This window comes from Argiope bruennichi, chromosome 1 (genome assembly GCF_947563725.1).
Source record: "Argiope bruennichi chromosome 1, qqArgBrue1.1, whole genome shotgun sequence".
NCBI lineage: Eukaryota > Metazoa > Arthropoda > Arachnida > Araneae > Araneidae > Argiope > Argiope bruennichi.
This window is the reverse complement of record NC_079151.1, coordinates 67,969,459-67,991,757: the sequence shown is the minus strand read 5'-3', so window position 1 is coordinate 67,991,757 and position 22,299 is coordinate 67,969,459. Positions and strand designations below refer to the sequence as shown.

General features: G+C 29.0%; 2 protein-coding genes across 4 annotated transcripts in view; one reads left to right on the top strand and one right to left on the bottom strand.

Annotated features, from left to right (window-relative positions):
* Positions 1-1,848: 1,848 nt before the first annotated feature.
* Positions 1,849-22,299, top strand: part of LOC129956061 (sulfotransferase ssu-1-like) — a 28,913-nt gene continuing 8,462 nt past the window's right edge. The window contains exons 1-2 of one of the 2 annotated variants that reach the window (XM_056068283.1): positions 1,849-2,089; positions 19,215-19,337. The gene's annotated coding sequence lies outside the window, so the exon portion shown is untranslated. The other variant, XM_056068274.1, reaches the window with a different exon arrangement.
* On the bottom strand, positions 7,092-10,307 carry LOC129956323 (sulfotransferase ssu-1-like). 2 transcript variants are annotated; one of them, XM_056068340.1, is made up of 2 exons: positions 10,259-10,307; positions 7,092-8,214 (listed from the first exon to the last, which is right to left on the bottom strand). In XM_056068340.1, exon 2 carries the CDS (start codon positions 8,188-8,190, stop codon positions 7,249-7,251), a length of 942 nt encoding a protein of 313 aa, XP_055924315.1. In that variant the 5' UTR covers positions 8,191-8,214; positions 10,259-10,307; the 3' UTR covers positions 7,092-7,248. The 2 variants fall into 2 exon arrangements, with proteins under 2 accessions (XP_055924315.1, XP_055924271.1); XM_056068296.1 differs by lacking the exon at positions 10,259-10,307 and adding an exon at positions 9,922-10,081.

Sequence of the window (22,299 nt, the reverse complement as noted above, 5' to 3'; positions counted from 1 at the left end):
ATTCTAGTAAACAAAAGTAATTGTTCGATTAAATCAGCAAAATCTGTGTAGAATCTCTTTCAGAATTTTTTTAGAAGAGTTTGAATTCTTATAAGTGAAATTAAAATTGCTTCTAGAATCAAGAAGAAAATGCTAGATTTCTGTATTAATTTGTTTTTGAAATCAACATTTTAATTTCAAAATTGTGTGAATCCTTCTGACATCATCTTTATCATTAATCTCTTGTGAAAGATAAACAAATGAAAGATTAATTAAGTTGGTTTTCAACTTATTCGAATGGGCATGAATAATAAATATTTAGATTAATTAACATAAACTTGACATTTATTATATTCTAAAGTAATGGTCCAACTTAAATCCAACCAAATAGAGTAAAGATGTGGACAAGAAAAATATTTTTAAGGAAACGTTTTATAATATTCTATTACTGATTGAATATAAATTTATCTTGATTAATTTTCTTTCATTAATGGAATTCATTTAATTTGTATATCGTTTATTATTATTTTTTAGTTGAATTTTGGAAAATTGCGTGTAACGTTTATTATTGTACCGTGTACGATCAAAGAGCTTAAAAAGTAATGAGAGATTGGGGATAAATGAAAATCCTGAAAAGTAATCGGCCAACAGGGCTCTATATGCGCCGAAAATTTTAGAAAATCTAATTTCAAATCTAGAATACTCTTCTACGGAAGCCACTAGTTAGTTGACCCACAGACTCTCGGGGTCGTGCCAAGGTGATATGCGCCCTAACACCATGAGCGTTATAGTTTTGTTAATTCTGTATTTTTTAAACATAGATTATCAAATTTTATAATTTTTGTATGTAAGTTTAATAAGAAAGATATATCCTTGGAAAAAAAATGCTTCCTTGAATTATATTAATCCCATCTAAAAAAATTATATGCATCACATCAATAAATAAATAACAAATTGTTCATATTTCATAAAAGATTATTTTATTTATCTGTAATTTTTAATCAACCACAGAAAACTTATTCTTGAATTGATTTTTATTTATACAGCAAATCATGCCAATCCAACTGTTGATTTTTTTCCACTGGTTATTTTTTCGCCTATGCTTTTGCCAGTGCTTTCGGTATGAAACTAGTCACTTCTAGCCTTTAATACAGAAAGAAAAAAAGGGGGCTTTCTTAATTCTTCTATATTTGAGTGTAATCAAAATTGAAAATACTAAGAATTCTAAGAATTTCTAAGTATTAAATGCAACATTGAAAGAAATAATTTAGAACCAGAAAAGAAATATTATAAATGGGAGGAATGCGTTTTTTTTACTATGAAAAGATGAACAAAAAAATGTAAAAATATATTGCTTTTCACACATACAAGTATATTGTCAATCGGAACTTGAATGGCATAGTGCTCACAGTTTCTCGTTCCTTACTGCCAAAAGAAAGCCATCTTGATGCTAAAGGATGCCTTTTCTTGAATTCATCATTCAGTTCAAATAAAGGTCTCTCTCTTGAATGCCTTAATAAGATCAATAAGAATCATTCGGTATATTAGGCTATATAATAAACAAAAATTAATTGGTTTTTATAGCGAATACTTAGCATCACAAGAAAGTTCAATAAGTTGAATAAAAGTTATTTTTGATTTCTTTTCCCGCACGGTAATCATGTAATAAATATCAATATAATAATGATCTTACCGCTTAGTAACTAGTAAACAGATAAAGCACTTTATTCATTCGTAACATTCAAATCTAATCTTGTTTCATGTCGCATAAAAGGAATAATAGTTTGTAAGCTTTCGTTATCTCTTCACTGATTAAAAAAAGAAAAACTATTAGATTTTTGTCCGATAAATAGGAAAACCCAATTGCTCTCTACACAATGCATTCTATCTCGCACATGACATCCTGTTGCGACCTTTCAGTGGCCTCTGCTTCAACCCGCTGTCACGTGGCCTTGAAATGCTGAAAATTGATCCAGGCAAGTTCTCATTTGTTTGTTTTATTGTTGCTTTTTTTACATGCGCAGACAGGAAGCGCAGCCACACAGAAGCTTATTACTAAGCTTGCTGTTTCAAGAACTTGATCTCCCGGAGAGTTAAGCTGGTCTAGTTGGTAAGGATTTTTTTTATTTATTGAAATGAACTGATGAATGTAAATTTAGAATAATAAAAATTATTGTCAGACGATTGGAAATTCTGTATCTCATGAACGGTTTCTAGAAACCAAAAATGTTTCTAAACTTACCAAACGAGTTATGCAGCGAGAAAATTTTGTGGTCTCTTTTGGTAGTACAAGACTACAAGGTAGCCTTAATACTCTCAACTTTTTGCGAAATATTTTTACTATGCGGCAAATTTGAAAATTTTAAACACGAATTTAAAATTAAAAAAAAGATTGGTACACTGGTAGTTTATTCTACTTTTCTTAGGGACAGGAAAAAATTATTCAAATTATTTAAGTATATAAAGATTTTATTGAAGAAAATATATTTTTTATGTACGAAACAAATTTTTAGTTCTGCAAAAATTTAATCTGATATGGCCCATGTAAGGAGCATCTCATTATTTGGGAGGGATGAAATAATAAAAAATGGCGGTTTTTGAGATGAATGTTACTGATTATAAAAACAAATATTTGTTTGTTGTCTGGATTATAATTATACTCGTCTGCTACGAGGTATATTATCATTTTACATCAGCTTTATTTTTGAATAATCTCCTTTGGTGACTAGTTCAGGAGTGACATTGGTTATATTTCATTTCAGTTAAATCGTTTAGATATAACTTTTATGTACATGACTCTGCTTAATTGTCAGACAATAAAATCTGTTAACTTAATTTTCTTACTTATATTTTATTTATTGTGTACATGAGCCTTTCTAATGGAAACAATTTCCATGATATCATATCGCTATAAAAAGATAAATGCCAGATTCATCTTTCTAAATTTCTTCTAGTATGTACCTTCATTTTTTTTATTCGTCTTGTAGATTACACAGAAATTATGCAAAATTCTTCTGACTTTGCTTGTAACAATAACAAAAATTACACGCCAATATCTACTGGAAACAGTTTGAATTTCGGGGCATCAATGTATTGTTAATTATTGCAAAATATATATATATTTTGAAAGTTACCAAAATTCTGGAAAAATTTGCGCAACTATTGAATTAATAATGCCTTTAAAAAAACAATTTAAAAAAATCAAATGGTGTGAATTTCACTTTTTTTTTATATTTTTGGAAGTTATCAAGAAAAAACTCCGAATTTCAACTTAATTTTAAAAAATAGCTCTGAAATTAATATTCCAAGCCCCTGCTCATAAGTGCCAAATTTGGTACCTGTAGGACAAATAATTTAGCCTATAGGCAGACATACACAGTCTTCTTTATTATTGGTACAGATAGAGATTGAAGAAAGCAAAGTTATATAATATATATGAAGTCTATTGCTGATTTGTATGCAATCACAGAGTTTACAAAGAATTTATTTTTGTGAATAATCTTGTAGAGCTATATAATATTCTTATTATATGTTTTATCACTTAGAGTCGCTTGATAGCAGTTATCACTATGCTAAGTGGTAATAATTATCAAGTGTCTCGTTTTTCTTTAAAGCAAATTTTGGTATACAGCTTTACTATACTGAACTTTAATTGAGACTAATTGTTTACAGTAACACGAATGTCTTTTAAAGAAAAGAGCAACATTAATTACATTTGAATATGGTTGAGAATCAGCTTCAGTGCACTAAATTATGTTTCACAAGATTCTAAGAAAAAAATAAACTTAGAATGATAGATTCATTTAAAAGACGGAATCTTGAGTAATTTAAATGCCATCTTTGAAATATCTTCAAAATTTAAGCATTTTTACTTTTTTACTTACAAAATATGCAAAAATGTATGATTGCCAAAAAATTCAAATTCTGATACGTACCGACTTTTATGTTGACTGTCTAAATAACTTTTTCTATGTTTTATCACTTAGTGTCGCTTGATAGCAGTTATCACTATGCTAAGTGGTAATAATTATCAAGTGTCTCGTGCATTTTAATTAATAAAATAATCGTAATGATAAACTATTTTAAATATTGTAATTTTTATATTGTTACAACTTGCCATATATTCGGAGCAAACTTAAACAGTTGACAAGTTTTGGAAGAAAAAAATTCTGATGCTGGTTTTCAAAAATTGTTGCTCCCGCTGGTGTGGTGTGGAGAGGGGGGTGCCAGCTCAGGTGTCGTCCTCGTCATCTGACCGCAGTTCAAAATTACGAGATCCGTCCCAAAATAGCCCTAGTGTTGCTTCAAACGGGACGTTAATATAACTAAACCAAACCAAACCAAACCAAAAATTGTTGCAATTACTCCCGATCTCTTTTCTACGTCGTTTTGCATCAGCCCTTTGAAAGACGTATTAACTCTTGCAATGAATTTCCAAGTTTAACAAGAAATTCACTTCCTGCATTTATTCAATTGTCCTCAGCTCAATTGTTCTGTTTTATAGTGTGAGTTGGTTGCTATCACACGAAAGCACGAATATAATGAAAGATGTATTTTCTTTCTAGTATTTGTCAGAAGGGTTGTAATGAACGTTTAGAGAAAAGAAGGTGAATTTGAAATTTTAATTAGCTGTATTATTCTTTATTTTTTTTAAATATATCACAATCTTTTTTGCACAATATTTCAAATAATTTATAATCTTTTATTTTTAAATGGAAAAATATATAAAATTTTACTAAAAAAATATACATAAAATAAATCTCTGTTTTAAATTGTTTGTCCTGTAAATGATATTTTTCCTTTAGAAAAAATAAACCTGTTTGAATAAGAAATTTTATATTACCATTTTTAAAAGATTTATAGAATCATGCTGATCTCGTTTAGAGCACCTGTGTTTGTTCTTCAAATCGGCCATTGGCATTTAACATATATTAAGTTCCAATTTCGAGTCCAATTATTAGCTTGATCTTTTGTGACAGAAAAAAAAATTCATTTGCTTTAAAGCAAACATCTTTCCGATTCATTTATAAATCTAAAGAATATCCTTTTATTTTAGGAAGGCATGAATTCGCCTGTTAAGCTAACAAAATGCGATCGTGACATGAACAATTGTCTTTGAAGCTTTAAAATATGATAACAACTCTCCGCTTCAGCCTAAATTCTTGCATTCTTTATCAAAATGGCATTTTGAAAAAGAAGTTGTATTAGCAAAAATTAATCAAAATTCCAGGTTGTCCGGAAAATAGTTTCCAGCCGTCAATCAATAGGGATTTTTTATTTTTCAATGCTTACAGCATTCAATAAAAAACCCGAAATGAGCGGTGTAATATTTCGAGATCTACAAAATTGCTTACTCCATAATACCCCCCCCCCCAAATATCATTTACACTTATTTCTTTAATTTCTTTTTTAAAATGTCCTTCAATTTTAAAATAACTAATACATTTTCTAAAATTAAAATCTTTCAGTTAAAAAAATAATGCAAATTCTTTAAAATCAAAATTAAATTCGGGAATAACATATTGAAAAAAAATTCTGAGAATTTCATTACAAAAACTGATCAAGTAAAGCACAAAGAAATCTGCTCAAAGAATAATTTTCTAATAATTAAAAGAAATCAAAAATATTTTTCAATGAAAAATTTGCATAAACCAGCAAAAATAGTCTCATCGAAATGTTTTCATATACTTCCTAATAAAACTATTAATTCCTCTCCGCTTCCTATCCGTATACAAATTATGGATTTGGGGCTTTGGTTTGGTTTAGTTATATTAACGTCCCGTTTAAAGCAATAGGACTATTTTGGGACGGACATCGTAATTTTGAACCGCGGTCAGATGACGAGGACGCCACCTGAGCTGGCACCCCCCTCTCCACACCACACCACTCCAGCGGGAGGACGTTTGGTCATGACTGATTTAACGTGCAACAGACCCCCTTACACGACGGTTCTTCGGTGGAATCGGGTCACGAACCTGAAACCCTCAGGTTCCGAAGCCGAGACCTTACCACCAGGCCACCGCAGCCACTATGGATTTGGGGCAAAGTGTGAGCTCGAAAAATGCTAAAATATTTTGAGAATCCTGCGAATGACCACTTTGTTCGTAGTGCAGTAATGAAAACCGAGTTTGCATTTTCATCGCTTTTTTTAGGTCAACTGAATCCAAAATTCAATACAGAACTATAATTTCAGTAATAAGATCGTATATAAAGTTTCTTATGGTGTTACATTTTTGAGTTATTGCATTTATACTCATAGGAAGGTCAGTCTGACAGACAGTTAACCCTTGGATAGATTAGTTCATTATAAATTTTTAATTTCCTTTATTCTGTTTTATTTTAATTCAAAAATGCTTCAGAATGAATCCGAAAGATCGATTAATTAACCATGTTTAATTTTAAATGTATCGAACACTAAGAAAATAAACAGAATCGTTTGAAATAATAGTCAAAATCATGTTAAGCTTAATCTCATTGGCGTGGGGGGGAAAAAACCCGAAGCTTTACTCATTTGGCGATTTTTGGCGGAAAAGTTAGTTTTTAATTAATAAACAATTAATCACTCAATTAAACGGAATAAATAGTAGCCTATGTCCTATTACAGACTATAATCTATCTCTCAGCTAAATTTCATCTAATTCTGCTCAGCCGTTCTGGTGTGATTGACTAACAAACATCCATCCATCCAAACGTTCACATTTATAATAGTAGTATAGATTAAACATTTGCATCATTACTCCATATATGCGGGGATTATTGCTAGGCGTTATCTCTGAAACACAGTTTGGCTAATTATAAAAGGGATTACGAAATCTGTCAGTCAAATATATTCAATTTACACGAGAACATTTATAATAAACATTCATTTATTTCGAGCTCTGAGATCTTTAAATGAGTTTTCAAATTCAAGTATTCATGAACATGCAAATGTTTTATTTTGTTCAAAATACAAATCAATCATCCAGTGAATAAAGCTTAAAAATTAACATTGGTTGCATAAGTTTTGCTGAGAATTTACCTTAAAATATGAAATAACACATAAAGCAAAATATGAGAGCAATGATATTAAAAGTTATAAAAATTTTTAAGGAAATTAAAGTTTTACAGGAAATGTTACAAAAATTTTTTAACCGATGCAATTTTCAGATTCTCAATTTTAGCTGCATATCGCTGACATTACAATTCTCATTAAGATATGTTATAAAAAATTTTGCAAATACAATGATTTTAGTCTTTTTGATATGCGAGATCTTTTGAACTGATTAAAATTTATTCATCTTGATTCCATTGTAAAAATTCAGTGTCTTTCAGATGAAGTAAGATTTTTCTATTCATTCTCTTGGTTTGCTTGGAAGAAAAGTGATTCTTCCAATCTCCAACAATGCCTTTCCGCATGAATTGCAATCCTGGGAGATTTTGAGTAGTATTCAGTGACGCAACAAAATCACTTCTGTATCTCAGACCTTCATACATATTTTCTAAGTCACTGCCTTTTTTTATTAAATATATGTTTGATAAATTTTCTTTCATATAATTGAAATTAGTATAAAATTTTATATTGTTCAGAACATTATTGTCTTTCTCGATTGCATCGATATATTCTTTACCAAGGAATCTTGAAAGTCTTATGATGACACTTTGTATATCCATCTTCATGTGTTCGTACGTTGTATAAAATACATTCGGGTCATTACGATGAGGATACCAATCTAACAAGTGGTCGAAGTAATCATTGTATTGGACTTCACCGGCTATGAACAGCTCGAAAAAATCATTGAAATCGCTGTCCCAGTATTCAAAGCCTGGCTGATTTCTAGTGTGGTAATAGGAAGACACGCAACAGTCTTTAGGATTTCTGGCCACAAAAATATATTTAGCATCTTTAGAATAAGGCATCCGAGAAAAAGGTATGTGAGTTTTGAAGGCTCCGGGTCTTGGCATCTTGTCAATACCTTCTTGTCCTTGCATATCTATGTAAGGTGCTAATCTGAGAAATTCTGATGGATTACTAAGCTTTTGCCCTTTCCGAAAAATATGCAAGATAATGTTCTGAATCCAGGTGGTACCACATTTGGGATATGTACTTATGAACAAGTCTCCAAACTTTGGTTTATACAATAGGGCTTCTTTGAAACAATTTGGAGAAAACATTTCCGGATAAAGTAGACTATTCATTTTCGCGTATCGTGGTCTTTTTAGAATTTCGGTCATTTTGAAAAGTCTGTTAATCACCACCTGAAATGGAATACAGAAAACTGTTTTGATTTTCTAAAAATTAAAAAAAAATATCAAAAATTTCAATAATTACATGATTATTAGAGATTTCTTTTCATGTAAATTACGCGAATTAAACAAATTTGACATGTTTGAGAAAATGCAGAAGGGGATAAAATATTTTTATAATTTTCACGTATTCTGATGAGATTTTACATTTGGTATGCTAACTAAAAGCATTACACAGGGTGATTCATAAATAATTATTCAGTTTCAATGCACTATAAATCAAGAACAATGTAAGATATTAAATGTCGCCTGGAACAGAATTGTATGAGGTTATTTTAAGTTAAGTTTAGGTGTTAAGTTAAGTTAACACCTAAAGACCTTACTTGTTTAAAGTATCTAATAACATTTGAGAAGGTTGCTTCATTGTCGTCCGCGATGTATGTATCAGCTGGCACACAAGTCATTAGTTTTCAGACTGACCAGAATCAATCAAAATTGGTCAATTTCTCAATCCCAGTGCAAAACGGGATCAAACCTTTCAGGGCCCTTATGCAATGCGAATTTCGAGGGCCCTTTTCACTACAAACTTTCAAAAACCAAATTTTTTTTTTTATAGATTTTAATTTAATCTTTATATAAGAAGCTTTAAGTAGCAAATTTTGATTAAATGAATTAGCAAAATATTTAATTGCAAATTAATTCCCAATATTGGTTTTCAGTATTCGCTTATAAAAGAGGAATAATAAATACTTTTATTTGAAAACGCTCGCTTTACGTAACATATTTTAAAATCATATATGCATCTACAGTATTGCTCTGCAGCTTATCAACGACGTTGATTCACGAATTAATCACAAACAATCGTTGAATTCATCTGCTTAACAACTGATTCATAGTCAGGTATTCTGGTTGGTGCGTATACCTACGGACTATCTTATTATGACTACTGCGCATTACGACTTAGATTTACCATTTATTAAACATAATAAGGATAGGTAAAATACATTTCTCGAGCTAGTATATTTATATATCAGCTGAGATTACTGGATAGAAAAGCCAAGTACGATTTCGATTCAGTATCTGTGCATTTAGATGTCAAGTGAGGGGATTACTGAGGTACAAAATGATAGATTTTTTTTTTTTTTTTTTTAACATTTTCATACACTTTACGCTTCCTTCTTTTTTACACAGCATCTGAGGACTCAATACTTTCCATCATGTAATAAAATAAGATAAACAACATAGCCTTGGAAATGAGTATTAGTTATTTCATAATTTAACTGATGAATTTCGTAGCAAAATTATCTTTAATTGAGATTTCTTTATAGTCAAATGCAAAACTGGAGATTCAACCTGAAAAAACATTTGATGTACAATCGAAAAGCTGATTTCAAATAAAGCATTGATTCCGGAATAGGTTAAGAAAAATGATTTATAAGTTATTAAGAGAAAGCAAAAGTATCATAATAACTTTCCATAAAAATCGCTAATATAATACACTAATATAAAAAAGTATGCATTGAAAAAACCGTTAATAATTGATAATGTTTCGTCACTTTTAGAAAAATCTGTAGTATGAAACTGAAAAAATATTTGCAAACTGCATCGAATAGGTTCTTTTCTCAAATTAAGAAACTTAAAATACATTTATGAACAGTTTTATAGTAAGAGATAAGGTTTTAGTAAGTAAGAGGTTTAACCCTTTTTTATTATTAGCACCTATAAGCAAGGAATACCACTCGTCGTTATATCCAAAGGGCAAATTTCTGAACTTCACAACTAGAATGTATATAAAATTTGTGTATGACTTGTAAATGCAAGAACTTGAGTAAAATTATGAATTATTTATGAGAATTGCATGAAAAGTCAACCATCTAACTCTCCGACCCGCCACAAAGGCACACGGATTTAAACCATAAAACTGAATGACCGGACCGCCGCAACAGCAACATTGGCGGGAACTGTAGTTGAGTCCTAAGGGCAGTCACCGGCCACGGTACAACCCTCCCCGAAGGAAGTACGTGCCGTCATCGATGGGAGGAGTCAGATCCCCCACCTATTAGTGTATCCTCCAGGGTAGCGAGATCCAACCACCATGCCAGAAGCATCTTATCCTCATTTCGAGGTACCAATCCAAGATCAAAGTGTAGAGCTGCATAAAAAGTAAAATTTGCATGAAATTATGAATATTGCATTTATTTAGCTTATATATGCTTTAAAACGTTTTTATTTTTATACAATGAAGCAAAAAATTGGTAATAAGGGCTATTTTTTCACTTTCCTGTAAGTTTCAAATAGTTAGTGACATATTTTTAAAAATTTGTCATGGAAATTATATCCTTTTTAATCGAACACATACACAAAAAATATGCATTTTTATTCGCGTCCTGAAACGAATCTAAAAATGAGTTTTCAACTGTGAAGATTAATAAGTATACATACAAAATACAAGTAGATCACCTGAATAAAAGCATATAAAATAACATTATTTAAATAAAGCTATTACAAGTTAACCTTCAAAATTGCAGTAATACATAAAAATAATTATATGTGTAAAGATGTTAAAGGATATAAAAATTTTTAAGGACTCTAAAGCATCAGAACAATCACTGAATAATTTTTCAACCAATGCAGTTTCAATAGCTGCATGTCTTAAAACCACAATTCATATTGAAATATAAATTACAGCACGCCACTTTGATCTCTGCAACCATTTTGACTGCATTTGATTAACTTAAAACTACTTTTTTTCTTTTGGATTTGTTATATTTCTTGTACTGATCAAAACATCTTGATACCAATGTAAGAATTTAGTGTCTTTCGCATTAAGTCTCTCAGTTTGATTTACAGAAAAGTGATTTTTTTTTTCCAGTCCCGATTGATTCCTTCCCGCATGAACAGTAATCTTGCGGAAGGAGCAGTTTGGGATATATGTAGAGACAAAAAAAAAATCACTTTTATATTTCAGACGTTTGTGTATATGCTCTAATTCACTGCCTCTTTTTATTGTATAAATATCTGATGAATTTTATTTTATGTAATTAAGCTGAGTATGAAATGTTATATCGTTCACAGCGCTTTGTTTTTCTCTGTTGTATCATCACTAACCAAGGAATCTTAAAAGTCTCATGATAACACTTTGTATATATATCGTTTTCATGTATTCATACATCGCATAAAATACATTCGAACCTTTGCTATAAGGATACTAATTTAACAAATAGTCAAAGTAACCATTGAATAAAACTTCACCAGCCCTGAATAATTTGAAAAAATCATTGAAATCACCACTCCAGCATCCAAAACCAAGTAGATTTCGGCAGGTTATAATAGAAAGACACTCTATAATCTTTTGGCTTTCTAGAAATAAGAATATACTTGGTTTCTTTAGAATAAGGCATCTGAGAATAAAATAAGTCAGGTTTGAAGGCTCCAGATCTCGACATCTTGGCAATGACTTCATGTCCTTGCATATGAATACAAGATTCTAATCTAAGAAAATCCGAAGGATTGATAATCCTTTTCCATTTTCGGAAAATATGAAAAATGATATTCTGCATCGAAGTGGCATCGATATGTTCTTATGAACATTTCTCGGGCCTTGATTTTATACATCAGGACTTCTTTGAAACATTTAAGAGAAAATATCTCCAGATAAATTAGGCTATTCATTTTAGCATATTGAGGTATTTTCCGAATTTCAGTCATTTTCAAAATTTCTTTGTAGCTTACCTGAAATCCAAAAAAGAAAATTAATTTTATTTGTTTGATATAAAAGTATGAAGTAACTTAAGATATCTTTACAAATAGTAAAATCAAATATGCTTTATTTTATTGGCATTCTTCATGACAAGCCGTTGTGCTTAGAGCTACCAAATTCGATAACAATTTATTTTAAGAATACAAAAGTGCATCATAGGATATTTTTAAAACATTTAATTAAAAGTTTAATTAATTAAAATTTATAAAAAATTTGGGCGAGATATCGACAACTTTAGAAAAATTTTCACAAAAAAACGATTTTGTTACTGTCAGTAAATTATCTTTTTAATGACACCAAATTCGTTGATATCTAATTTCAAGATTTATTATAATTTATTTTCATAAATATTTTGTGCTAAATTTTCTACAAAGCGGTTTATTGTTGTGATTAAGTTCAAACAATTTTTACTGTTTATGCAAATATTTAATTAAGTGTTTTTCTTCTACAAGTGGAAACTGAAATAATATATTAATGTATATTACTTTAAAAAATTTTTTCTATGCACATTTTTCCAAGGAAAGTTTTAAACAAAGTCCTCTAAAATATCGAAAAATCTCACAAATTCTCTTTATCGGCATTTTTTTATTCAGCTAAGATGTTCCCGAATATTTAATGTTGAAACTAAATGCATCATTTGCATGAGCAAAAGAAAATAAAGTTAGTGACGAAAATGTACAATTGTATGCAAAATGACAAGGACAGTTACTTGAATGTATACAATGAACAGAGCATGTGCACTACATGGATTAAATGTCTGTCAGAATTTGAAGTTAAAAGAAAAATTATGCTCATGAAATTAGGCTTAAATGATATAAAAGAATGCAAGCGAAATCGGTATTCCTAAACAACATTTTGAAGTTATTTTTAATAATTGAATTACTTTCAGTAATTCATATTTATTCAAAAATTCAGTTTCATAAATAATTTTGGCCATTCTCATGAAAATTCCATCATTCAATAAAAATAAATGAGTATTTTGAACCACTTTGGAATACCGAAAAATTTCATAAATAGACACAATTCAGAAATATTTATAAGTATGCAACTGATTTTATACTTCGATAAAACAATGTTTTACCACTTAATTATCAGCATGTATTTTTATCGTCAGCACAAAATAAATGAAAATCTGCTCATTCTTTTGTTCCTCCAAAGCAGTCCTACAATAAATTGATGAAAGTAGAATTAAAAAGGCAGCAACATAAAAATCTTTTCATGAAATCAATTTCATTAGATAAAATGACATATATTTGCATGCAAGCATTAACAGTACTTACATACAAATTTAAACTCGAATGCATAAAACCTTGCATATGGAATTAAACATGTTTCTGAAATATGAATTCGAGCTATTTTAAAGGAAAGAAGTAAGAGAAAATGTGAAACATTTCTTGAGATATCTTGATATTTATAGGAAGAATCAAGGCTAGTTGAAGTTAGCCTTAGAAAAAAGTATTATATTCCGTTTTTGTAGTCGCTACCATCTATGATTTCTGATGAAATATTATATAAAAACCTCCACCTTCCAAAATAAAAAGTTGAAATATATAATGAAAAAAAAAGCAAATAATAGGACATTTTATAATAATTTTTTTATAACTTGACCTTTCATAATACAAAATTATTTTCCGTTAATTTGAAATATGAATCACTCTTACCTTCCTCGTTGATGAAGTGAACAGTGCTGCGGATTTATTCCCTGTTGAGGCTTTGCAAAATCTAAAATGTATTTCTTATATAACAATAGTCTAATCCCTGTATCATGACTGTACTTTTTATTTGAACATGATTTTCTCACTAATACGCGATTCCTGTTCAAGTACATGTTCTCTTTCTTCTATCCAATATCATACGAACGTTTTGCCATTCTTTCATGTAATTTATCAAACGTACTTAACAAATAAAAATAGTCGGCATACTTATGTTATGTTATAAAACCATACTTCTTTGGCAGGATTGAAAAATTAAAATTTGTATGCTAAAAATTTACACAAATAGAAAATGAAGAGGAATGAATTAAACAGTAAATATGATTGATAAAATTAAGATTAAATAAAGAATTATGTTCCTATTTACATTTAAAATAATTTTTCATTATTCTAAAACACTTATTAAAATTAAATTATATATTAGCACAATATATATATATATATATATATATATATATATATATATATATATATATATATATATATATATATATATATATATATATATATATATATATATAAGCATGATTTTATGTGAAGCAGAATGCAGTTCAAAGATAGTGAAAAGACCTTTTACATTTTGTAATTAATTTTAAAGCATAATTATTTACAAGCAGAGACGCGGACAAAGCACGTCCGCCACAGGGAGACACAAAAGCAGAAGTCGAAAAGAAGAGAGAAATAAATTATCTCTCGTCTTATATAACCTGAGATTTTGATAGGGAAAATATTTCTTTACAGTGCTAATATATTAATAAGATTCTGATAGGGATTTCTGACGCATGTCAATCACAAGTACGGGAAACACAGGGATCTTTGAAAAAGAATGTGCTTATTGGACAATTTTCTACCCCTTCACGCGGAGCGTGAGAATGTGTCGGTGTTTAGTCGATTCAGCAATTTTATAAAGCTTCTCTTGAATTAATTAAGTAGAGAAAGTGGAATTGGATCACAAAATAAGAGAATATTTTAGAATGAACTTATTATGGGCTAAATTAAGATAAAATCTTGGAAATTAATTAAATTGAAATTAGAGTTAAAATATCATTACATATATATAATGTCCACGCCCGTCTTAAAGTTCCCTTTTATCTCTGTCATCATAGGATGCTCAAATTCCAACTTCTGTTTTGGAGTATGGTATAGAGAAAATTTAGTAATCGTCAAAAAAATTCAAACTTGAGATTTGACGTTTTAGACCTCTCTCTCTGAGTTCGAAAAACACATTTTTGGAAAATGTCCGTCTGTCAATCTGTGACAAAAATAACTCAAAATCGCTTTTGGGCTAGACGGATGCAATTTGTTCTACAGTTTTTGCACCAAATTTGCAGATTTCTATCAAATTTTGTGTAAAATCTGTTCAGGGGAACTCCGTCTGTTTGAATATAATATACGATAGTTACAAAACGATGACAGATAGATAAAATACGGTACACAAATTTAACATGTTTAGTGTAGACGCCTTTCAAGCCATATCTAACAACGAACTGAATGCCTATCAATCTGTACTTTCAGAAACATGCAAACACGATAACACAAAGACGCAACGGCTTAAATATATGAAACTTGGTATGGAATTTTATCAAATTTTTGTTTCAATCTGTGAAGAAATTCACAAAGTCTAAAATACGAATTCCATTTTTGTATACAATATATGCATGGCATGGACTAATCTCAAAATAACTCGCCAAGGATGGCACGATTGATTCAGTACAAAGGCTAAAATTAATATTTCGTAGCTATTGTATGTCATTGTCATATAAGGCGTTCTCTAGCATGGCAAATTTACTAGAGAGTATGCGAGAAAGTTTTGGGAAGACCGCTCCCACTGATTTTGTTATTAATTTGCTATTTCTATCCGAACACTCTTCACGTTGCTTAACTCTATTTATTTTTAACTTGCTTTGTTTATTTAAATTATATTTTTATGACTATTAAAGATTTATTTTATTAACTAAAACTTAACCATAACTCTTCCCTAGATTCTTAAAAATTAACAGGTATTTTTTCAATATCTTTAAATTATTCAAGGCTTACTACTTATAGTAATACATGTTCAATTGAAACAATTTTTAATTCATATTCAGCGATAACACGAATGTTTTCACCAGTCCCTTGTTTTTCCTATTAAAATAATGCTAGAATATCATTTATGATTCAAATATATTTTGGTTAATTCATTGTAAAAACTAAAAATTGCATTCATTTTTAAGATGGCTCCATTATTGAAATATGTCCATTCAATTTGTCTTCAATGATTATTGGATCATTCCTTAATTCATTAAAACGATCACAGAAATTTTTACAAACGATTAGCGAGAAAAAAATTTAATGATTGAAAATCTTATTTCTTATTTATTTCTTAATCTTATTTCCTCTAAAATTTATTCCGACGTTCACCAAGAATTTTACTATACTCGTTCTGCATTATAGTGCTATGTAATTTTTGAAATGGAAGCTGAATTAGAAAAGTTTGAAATTGCTTCATTCTTGAGCAAGCTTCGTAATTCCTTGATTGTTTTTTTCATATTTGTGAAATTAATTACATTTCATGCGCTTTATTATATTTACAATTTTAAAAAGTAAAAAATAAAAGTAACAATTTCTGATTGTTATATTTGTATTCATTTATTTATTGTTGTAAATATTAATTTTGAAGGCACTCATATCGTAATTTTATTAACGTTATTCTCCCTACTGTAATATCAAGAGTACTCATGACATTCTCTAGAGATATAACGCTGATAATATAAAAAAGAAAAAAAATAGCGTTGTTGCCATTAATAGTTAATAAAAGCTTCTGTTTGGAAATCTGATTTTATGTTTCAAAACAAATTTGTAAATAGAATACCATATTTCTAGTTGACTTCAAATTTTTATTGATTTTTAATTGAAAATGAATTGAAATTGAGTGTGAAATTATAATCAGTATTATTAATATATTAATAATATGAAAAAAAATTGTGTGGGAAATGATGTTTTAAAAGATTTAAACATAAGCTTATCATTTGAAATTTTGTTCTAATACAGAGGTACCGCTATAAAACTAGGAATCATGTCTATTTTTTTTTTTAGATTATCGCTACAAAACTAGGAATCATGTCTATTTTTTTTTAGATTATCGCTACAAAATACCTGTGGTCTGAGATAAATTTTTAATGTCAAAAACTAAGGGATTGAATAGAATAAATTCAGATTTCAGCATTATGTTGGATATTTAAAATTTTCAAACAGTTCTTGGTAATACATTCAGTACTTTCATAAATCATTTAAAATATAACTCCTACGCGAACGACTTTTGATTTATTATCATCATTATCCAATCGTTTTCTCTTTCTATGACGTCTGCAGTATTTGCTGACTATAAACAGAGTATCTGCTGACTATAAATAAATAGCTATTATATTTACTTGAATAATAACTATCTCAATATTTCTAATGCGTTTTTATTATTATACATATATGCAAAATCTATTTTTAACTGTTCCGCATTAGGGACAGAGTTCTGACTTTTTTTTTCTTTATGGAAATTAATTATGAAAATCTCGTAAAATTTGTTTCCTTTATTTACTTTTCACACAGAATGCATTGACATAAAATGCATAGATAGATGCGTAATCATGGTGATGATTAACTAATTGGTGTACTTACAATTATTCGAATAAATTTGTTACATCTTTAATGTTTGATCTTTTTCAAAAAAATATTACTATTTCAGTAAACAAAAGTAATTGTTCGATTAAATCAGTAAAATCAGTGTAGAATCTCTTTCAGAATTATTTTAGAAGAGTTTGGATTCTTATAAGGGAAATTAAAATTGCTTCTAGAATCAAGGGGAAAATGCTAGATTTTTGTGTTAATTTGTTTTTGAAATCAACATTTTAATTGCAAAATTGTGCGAATCCTTCTGACATCATATCATTAGTCTCTTGTGAAAGATAATCCAATAAAAGATTAATTAAGTTGGTTTTCAACTTATTCGAATGAGCATGAATAATAAATATTTAGATTAATTAACATAAACTTGACATTCAATATATTCTTAAGAAATGGTTCAACTTAAAGCTAACCAAATAGAGTAAAGACATGGACCCGAAAAATATTTTTAGGGAAACTTTTTATAATATTCTATTACTGATTGAATATAAATTTATCTTGATTAATTTTCTTTCATTAATGGAATTCATTTAATTTGTATATCGTTTATTGTTATTTTTTAGTTGAATTTTGGAAAATTGCGTGTAACGTTTATTATTGTACCGTGTACGATCAAAGAGCTTAAAAAGTAATGAGAGATTGGGGATAAATGAAAATCCTGAAAAGTAATCGGCCAACAGGGCTCTATATGCGCCGAAAATTTTAGAAAATCTAATTTCAAATCTAGAATACTCTTCTACGGAAGCCACTAGTTAGTTGACCCACAGACTCTCGGGGTCGTGCCAAGGTGATATGCGCCCTAACACCATGAGCGTTATAGTTTTGTTAATTCTGTATTTTTTAAACATAGATTATCAAATTTTATAATTTTTGTATGTAAGTTTAATAAGAAAGATATATCCTTGGAAAAAAAATGCTTCCTTGAATTATATTAATCCCATCTAAAAAAATTATATGCATCACATCAATAAATAAATAACAAATTGTTCATATTTCATAAAAGATTATTTTATTTATCTGTAATTTTTAATCAACCACAGAAAACTTATTCTTGAATTGATTTTTATTTATACAGCAAATCATGCCAATCCAACTGTTGATTTTTTTCCACTGGTTATTTTTTCGCCTATGCTTTTGCCAGTGCTTTCGGTATGAAACTAGTCACTTCTAGCCTTTAATACAGAAAGAAAAAAAGGGGGCTTTCTTAATTCTTCTATATTTGAGTGTAATCAAAATTGAAAATACTAAGAATCCTAAGAATTTCTAAGTATTAAATGCAACATTGAAAGAAATAATTTAGAACCAGAAAAGAAATATTATAAATGGGAGGAATGCGTTTTTTTTACTATGAAAAGATGAACAAAAAAATGTAAAAATATATTGCTTTTCACACATACAAGTATATTGTCAATCGGAACTTGAATGGCATAGTGCTCACAGTTTCTCGTTCCTTACTGCCAAAAGAAAGCCATCTTGATGCTAAAGGATGCCTTTTCTTGAATTCATCATTCAGTTCAAATAAAGGTCTCTCTCTTGAATGCCTTAATAAGATCAATAAGAATCATTCGGTATATTAGGCTATATAATAAACAAAAATTAATTGGTTTTTATAGCGAATACTTAGCATCACAAGAAAGTTCAATAAGTTGAATAAAAGTTATTTTTGATTTCTTTTCCCGCACGGTAATCATGTAATAAATATCAATATAATAATGATCTTACCGCTTAGTAACTAGTAAACAGATAAAGCACTTTATTCATTCGTAACATTCAAATATAATCTTGTTTCATGTCGCATAATAGGAATAATAGTTAGTAAGTTTTCGTTATCTCTTCACTGATTAAAAAAAAGAAAAACTATTAGATTTTTGTCCGATAAATAGGAAAACCCAATTGCTCTCTACACAATGCATTCTATCTCGCACATGACATCCTGTTGCGACCTTTCAGTGGCCTCTGCTTCAACCCGCTGTCACGTGGCCTTGAAATGCTGAAAATTGATCCAGGCAAGTTCTCATTTGTTTGTTTTATTGTTGCTTTTTTTACATGCGCAGACAGGAAGCGCAGCCACACAGAAGCTTATTACTAAGCTTGCTGTTTCAAGAACTTGATCTCCCGGAGAGTTAAGCTGGTCTAGTTGGTAAGGATTTTTTTTATTTATTGAAATGAACTGATGAATGTAAATTTAGAATAATAAAAATTATTGTCAGACGATTGGAAATTCTGTATCTCATGAACGGTTTCTAGAAACCAAAAATGTTTCTAAACTTACCAAACGAGTTATGCAGCGAGAAAATTTTGTGGTCTCTTTTGGTAGTACAAGACTACAAGGTAGCCTTAATACTCTCAACTTTTTGCGAAATATTTTTTACTATGCGGCAAATTTGAAAATTTTAAACACGAATTTAAAATTAAAAAAAAGATTGGTACACTGGTAGTTTATTCTACTTTTCTTAGGGACAGGAAAAAATTATTCAAATTATTTAAGTATATAAAGATTTTATTGAAGAAAATATATTTTTTATGTACGAAACAAATTTTCAGTTCTGCAAAAATTTAATCTGATATGGCCCATGTAAGGAGCATCTCATTATTTGGGAGGGATGAAATAATAAAAAATGGCGGTTTTTGAGATGAATGTTACTGATTATAAAAACAAATATTTGTTTGTTGTCTGGATTATAATTATACTCGTCTGCTACGAGGTATATTATCATTTTACATCAGCTTTATTTTTGAATAATATCCTTTGGTGACTAGTTCAGGAGTGACATTGGTTATATTTCATTTCAGTTAAATCGTTTAGATATAACTTTTATGTACTTGATTCTGCTTAATTGTCAGACAATAAAATCTGTTAACTTAATTTTCTTACTTATATTTTATTTATTGTGTATATGAGCCTTTCTAATGGAAACAATTTCCATGATATCATATCGCTATAAAAAGATAAATGCCTGATTCATCTATCTTCTAAATTTCTTCTAGTATGTACCTTCATTTTTTTTATTCGTCTTGCAGATTACACAGAAATTATGCAAAATTCTTCTGACTTTGCTTGTAACAATAACAAAAATTACACGCCAATATCTACTGGAAACAGTTTGAATTTCAGGGCATCAATGTATTGTTAATTATTGCAAAATATATATATATTTTGAAAGTTACCAAAATTCTGGAAAAATTTGCGCAACTATTGAATTAATAATGCCTTTAAAAAACAATTTAAAAAAATCAAATGGTGTGAATTTCACTTTTTTATATATATTTTTGGAAGTTATCAAGAAAAAACTCCGAATTTCAACTTAATTTTAAAAAATCGCTCAGAAATTAATATTCCAAGCCCCTGCTCATAAGTGTCAAATTTGGTACCTGTAGGACAAATAATCTGGCCTATAGGCAGACATACACAATCTTCTTTATTATTGGTACAGATAGAGATTGAAGAAAGCAAAGTTATATAATATATATGAAGTCTATTGCTGATTTGTATGCAGTCACACAGTTTACAAAGAAACGATTTAAATAATGAAAAAGCTTGAAAATGGTTGAATGAAATTAATATGTAACAGTAAAAATTAGTGAATGGTTATCAATAAATAAAATTCTATCCTATCTTCTAGATTGAATTTATTTTTGTGAATAATCTTGTAGAGCTATATAATATTCTTATTATATGTTTTATCACTTAGAGTCGCTTGATATCAGTTATCACTATGCTAAGTGGTAATAATTATCAAGTGTCTCCTTTTTCTTTAAAGCAAATTTTGGTATACAGCTTTACTATACTGAACTTTAATTGAAACTAATTTTTTACAGTAACACGAATGTCTTTTAAAGAAAAGAGCAACTTTAATTTCATTTGAATATGGTTGAGAATCAGCTTCAGTGCACTAAATTATCTTTCACAAGATTCTAAGAAGAAAAAAAACTTAGAATGATAGATACATTTAAAAGACGGAATCTTGAGTAATTTAAATGCTATCTTTAAAATATCTTCAAAATTTAAGCATTTTTACTTTCTTGCTTACAAAATATGCAAAAATTTATCATTGCCAAAAAATTTAAATTCTGATACTTACCGACTTTTATGTTGACTGTCTAGATAACTTTTTCTATGTTTTATCACTTAGAGTCGCTTGATAGCAGTTATCACTATGCTAAATGGTAATAATTATCAATGTCTCGTGCATTTTAATTAATAAAATAATCGTAATGATAAACAATTTTAAATATTGTTGTTTTTATATTGTTACAACTTGCCACATATTCGGAGCAAACTAAAACAGTTGACAAATTTTGGAAGAAAAACAATTCTGGTGCTAAACTTCATAAAATGCTAAAAATAAAAGCATGTTAAAAATAGTTAAAAGTAGCATTGCATTCTGGTGCTGGTTTCCAAAAATTGTTGCAAATATTCCCGATCTCTCTTCTACGTCGTTTTGCATCAGCCCTTTGAAAGACGTATTAACTCTTGCAATGAATATCCAAATTTAACGAGTAATTCACTTCCTGCATTTATTCAATGGTCCTCAGCTCAATTGTTCTGCCTTATAGCGTGAGTTGGTTGCTATCACACGAAAGCACGAATATAATGAAAGATGTATTTTCTTTCTAGTATTTGTCCGAAGGGTTGTAATGAATGTTTAGAGAAAAGAAGGTGAATTTGAAATTTTAATCAGCTGTATTATTCTTTATTTTTTTTAAAAAATATATCACAACCTTCTTTGGCTCAATATTTTCAAATAATTTATAATCTTTCATTTTTAAATGGAGAAATATATAATATTTTACTAAAACAATATAGAAAAAATAAATCTCTGTTTTACTTTGTTTGCCCTCTGTATGATATTTTTTCTTTAGAAAAAATACAGCTGTTTAAATAAGAAATTTTATATTACCATTTTTAACAGATCTATAGAATCATGCTGATCTCGTTTAGAGCACCTGTGTTTGTTCTTCAAATCG